This window comes from Morone saxatilis, unplaced genomic scaffold (assembly GCF_004916995.1).
Source record: "Morone saxatilis isolate NCDOM2014 unplaced genomic scaffold, NCSU_SB_2.0 Contig11, whole genome shotgun sequence".
Lineage (NCBI taxonomy): Eukaryota > Metazoa > Chordata > Actinopteri > Moronidae > Morone > Morone saxatilis.
In genome coordinates, this window is record NW_023339663.1 from 28,613,744 (window position 1) to 28,617,605 (window position 3,862).

Genomic DNA, 3,862 nt, shown 5'->3' on the forward strand with positions numbered 1-3,862 from the left:
CAGAAATGGAATATAATATTCCTTCTGGTTACCTCTGAAAAACAGCTAATTTTACGCTAACAAAAACACTGATTCTTATATCCAGGTGATTATACACTAATGAAAACATAGCTATGAATGTTATATTCCATTTCTGACAGTAGATCCTCCTGAATGTTACACACTGGACCTTTAATCAAATTAGGTGGATCTCTTCCAGAGCTAGTTATTTTAGTACAGAATTCCTTACTTGTTTTCCCCTGACTGTCATTCCTTGCTGAGCTGTGGTGGAGGGATGGTAACACGAAGAGGGAATTTGCACTAAAAGTGTGTTCTCTGTGATTGATGGTGGTGTTCTTGCGTTGGCAGAGAAACAAGAGAAGGAGGTGGATATTTATGCCGGCCTTTCTGACGAGAAGGCCTTTGTGTTTTCGGTGGCCTTGGCTGAGATCAACCGCAAGATCCTGGGCCAAAGACTCATCTTATAGATGAAAGCCTGAGTGACGAGCATGGAGAACCTATCAAATAGCAAGAGGATGACCAAAGAGGGCGGAACTGGAGCTGAACTCTGACCTGGATCACGTGGATGACGGGGCATAAAGGAAATCCTGGCTCTTCGGCACGTTGCATTATACGGCCACCACACACATGCAAACGTGTTTCTGGACTAAAAGCACGAGTGTGGTTTGTTTATAATGAAATACGTTGTAGCTGATGACATTTCCCAGCTGTTCTGTACATAATACACCTGAGTGTATAAATCCACTCCATACTGTGTTCTCAAGTGCGCCATCAAGTGCACATCCTCAGATGAACAGTTTTCTTAATAACTGAAGATGATTCAAAAACCAATAGTCTAAAATGAAATAAAGTTTTTTGTTTTTATCGCTGTAAAGTGTTCTGTAGGTAATGTTGAGCTCCCTCGTTCGAGCTTTCCTAGAGTCATACAAGAGGTCAGACAAATATTTATGAGATTTTAAACAAGTTTTCTTTTAAAATCCTATTTTATCATTCTGTCCAACTTTTATTGTTAACTGATGTTTGATTGCAGAATCCCATATGTGATTGCATATTGTGATCATGTCACAATATATTATAATTATAACTGCATTTATTCATGTTTATTATTTTTCATAGAGATTTAATGTTTAGTCACAATCCACCCAGAGTATGGCAGACTGTCAGGGCTCAAACATTCTTCTATACAGATTTTATTTTGAAAATCCTGACGTCCTGCTGGTCGCCAGAGGGTTTCTGTGACTTCACAATAATAAAATCAATGAAATGACCTTCTGTTGTTCACCATTCGAATGAATTTAAAAGTTTTCATCAACCACATATATTTACTTGTTGGCAATGAACCCCTACAGGTTGAATATCACCAGTAAACACTGTGTGTGAGAGAGAGAGAGAGAGAGAGAGAGAGAGATATATGTTGGTCAAAGGGTTCTGACTGCCGTGTTTTGTGTGGCTCTAACTCCTGAGCTACTGTAATCTGTAATCTGAGTAAGCTGGGCTCATCTCAAACAGCCTATTGATGAGGTTTATCTGAAGAGATTTAACAGGTTGTAGTGCACAGAGTTCACTGGGCAAGGAGGATATTTCTGAAGAGAGAGATCCACCCATTCCTGTATCATGCTGGTCGACTGATAAAGGTTTTTCAATAGCTGATAATGTCAAAAAAGAAAAGTCATGTATAATTCCATAATTCAGTCTACTTGATTATCTTAGCCAGTAACATGTTTTTAGATGGACTTAATGAAATAGAAAAAATACATTGGTTTATGCTGGGAGACAGTATGTCAGAAGAGCTGCATTATTATTACATAATATGTATTTAGTAATCGTTTTAGATTAGATTTCATTCATTTAGGAGAAAAATGTTAACAAAAGATGATAGTTGTGCACTGTGGTAGCTCGCCTGGTAGAGCTGGTACCCAACACTCTTCTGTCACCGTCAGTTAAAGACAATAAAAAACACAGGTGGTGGTGACTGAGGAAATGTAGGCAAATGTTTACAGCAGGATGCACAAGAGTTACAGTACAGTGGAAAACTACAACAACACCACCTTCACAAAACTCACAAAGGGGAGCACTAACATTATTCCGCAGCAGAGAGTGTAGGCATCAGCCAATGTGATTATGTCAAATAATCAGCCTGATTAATATATATATATCACATACATCTCATACTGTCCAATTCTGTTTGTGACAACTATGATGCTGCTGCAGAAGAATGATCAAATTAAAATCTTAAAATGTCCCAGCTAAGAAGCAGCCTGATGTAACTCCTAAAACAATAATAGACAAAGTATTTTGGCAACACTAGAATTGTGAAGACTGGTACAGTGTTACACAGACAGGGTAGGAAGTGGAACACAGGCAGATGTCCAGTAGCAGCAAACAGGCTGGCCAACAAACACACACATTTTATCAGATGGTTAGATGGGTTTAGAAAAAAAATCTGTAGTCCATAGCCAATCCTTTCAACAGAGTTTACAGGTATACCACACCACCTGGAAGAATGATAAAAGACAAAACTGCACGTCAGCCTAACAGAGACAAAACAGAAACTCTTGAGACTGTGTACTGATGATCCTAATCGTTCCAGGGCCTGTTGCGAAACCAAAAGCCCATTTAAATCCTCTAATTTAAAATAAAAAATATGATTTATTGTTTCAAATTCTAACTTCCTTCATCGATGCTGAAGTTGTGTATGAAACAATCTCTATGTGACAACTGCATCCTTCCCTTATCGATTCTGTCCACCCAATAAAGTTAGATTGATAGATTTGAAGGTTGACCACATACACCCTACTGTCTTACTGTGAGTTTGTTAATGTCACAGTCATTTGTTGTTTTTGTAACAATAGACCCAAATAACTGTCTTTTGATCAGACGTTAAAAACCAAACAAGCACAATTGAGTACTGCCTGTTAAAGGTGTGGTGGTGGTCGGTGGTTAGTACTCTCTGGCTGGGGCCTCTCTGGGTATCGGTTTAGGTTTCCTCCAGGGGATTCAGGTCACCCCACAGTCCACAGACATGCAGGTTTGTTAAATAACAACTCTGCCCATAGGTAGGATGTGAGAATAAAGAGACTGTACTATATGTGACAGACAGGTGACCTGTACAGGTGTCCGCTGCCTCTGTGTAGATGAAGGACTGATGGATGTTCAAGATCCCCTCCAGACAAGTTTTAACATATATTTTGCTCTACCTTCAATAATTTATGTATCTGATATGCTATCTGAAAAGACATCTATTCCTTCTTCATCAAAAATAATTAATTCTCCTACTTCACTGTAAAGTCCATTCTCAGTGGATGTGCACTGGTGGCTTCAAGTTTCTACAATCACACACTGTACAAGTTGATACTGGACCTAAAGATCAGTGTCATTGTAAATGTAATGGTCTAATTGCTGAAATATAGTAAAAATATAGTATAATATATATTATATGTATCATATATACGATATGTGTGTGATATTTTATCTTATCCTGTCAGTCTGGCTGTCTTCATCTTCATTTTCTGTCATTCTGTCATACCTTCCAGTATTAATGCAGCCTATAACATTGTTTCAGTTCCTTGTTGGTTTGATGGTAATACGTATTTTAGGCTTATCCATTTTGCTCTTTATCATTTAGTATAAATAGTATAAATATTAGTATAATTCCAAATTAATATGGGACATCGAATTTTCTTTGTGGTGCCTATAATTCAAAATGTTCTTTAATATAATGTCTGTATTGTAAATAATAATAATAAACTTTATTTATAATAACAGTTCTAATAAAAAATGTTTAAAAGTGCATACAAAGGGAAACATAAAACCAACAAGGCAGTATAGAAATGAAAATAAGAACATGACCAGAAGTAATACA

The 3,862-nt window shown here is 37.3% G+C and overlaps 1 protein-coding gene across 1 annotated transcript in view; it reads left to right on the forward strand.

Annotated features, from left to right (window-relative positions):
• cunh16orf87 (chromosome unknown C16orf87 homolog) overlaps positions 1-1,268 on the forward strand; it is a 5,629-nt gene extending 4,361 nt beyond the window's left edge. The window contains exon 4 of the mRNA XM_035652513.1: positions 349-1,268. Within this exon, the coding sequence (XP_035508406.1) occupies positions 349-467 (119 nt within the window). The 3' untranslated portion in view covers positions 468-1,268. The remainder of the gene's footprint in view (positions 1-348) is intronic.
• Positions 1,269-3,862: the final 2,594 nt, after the last annotated feature.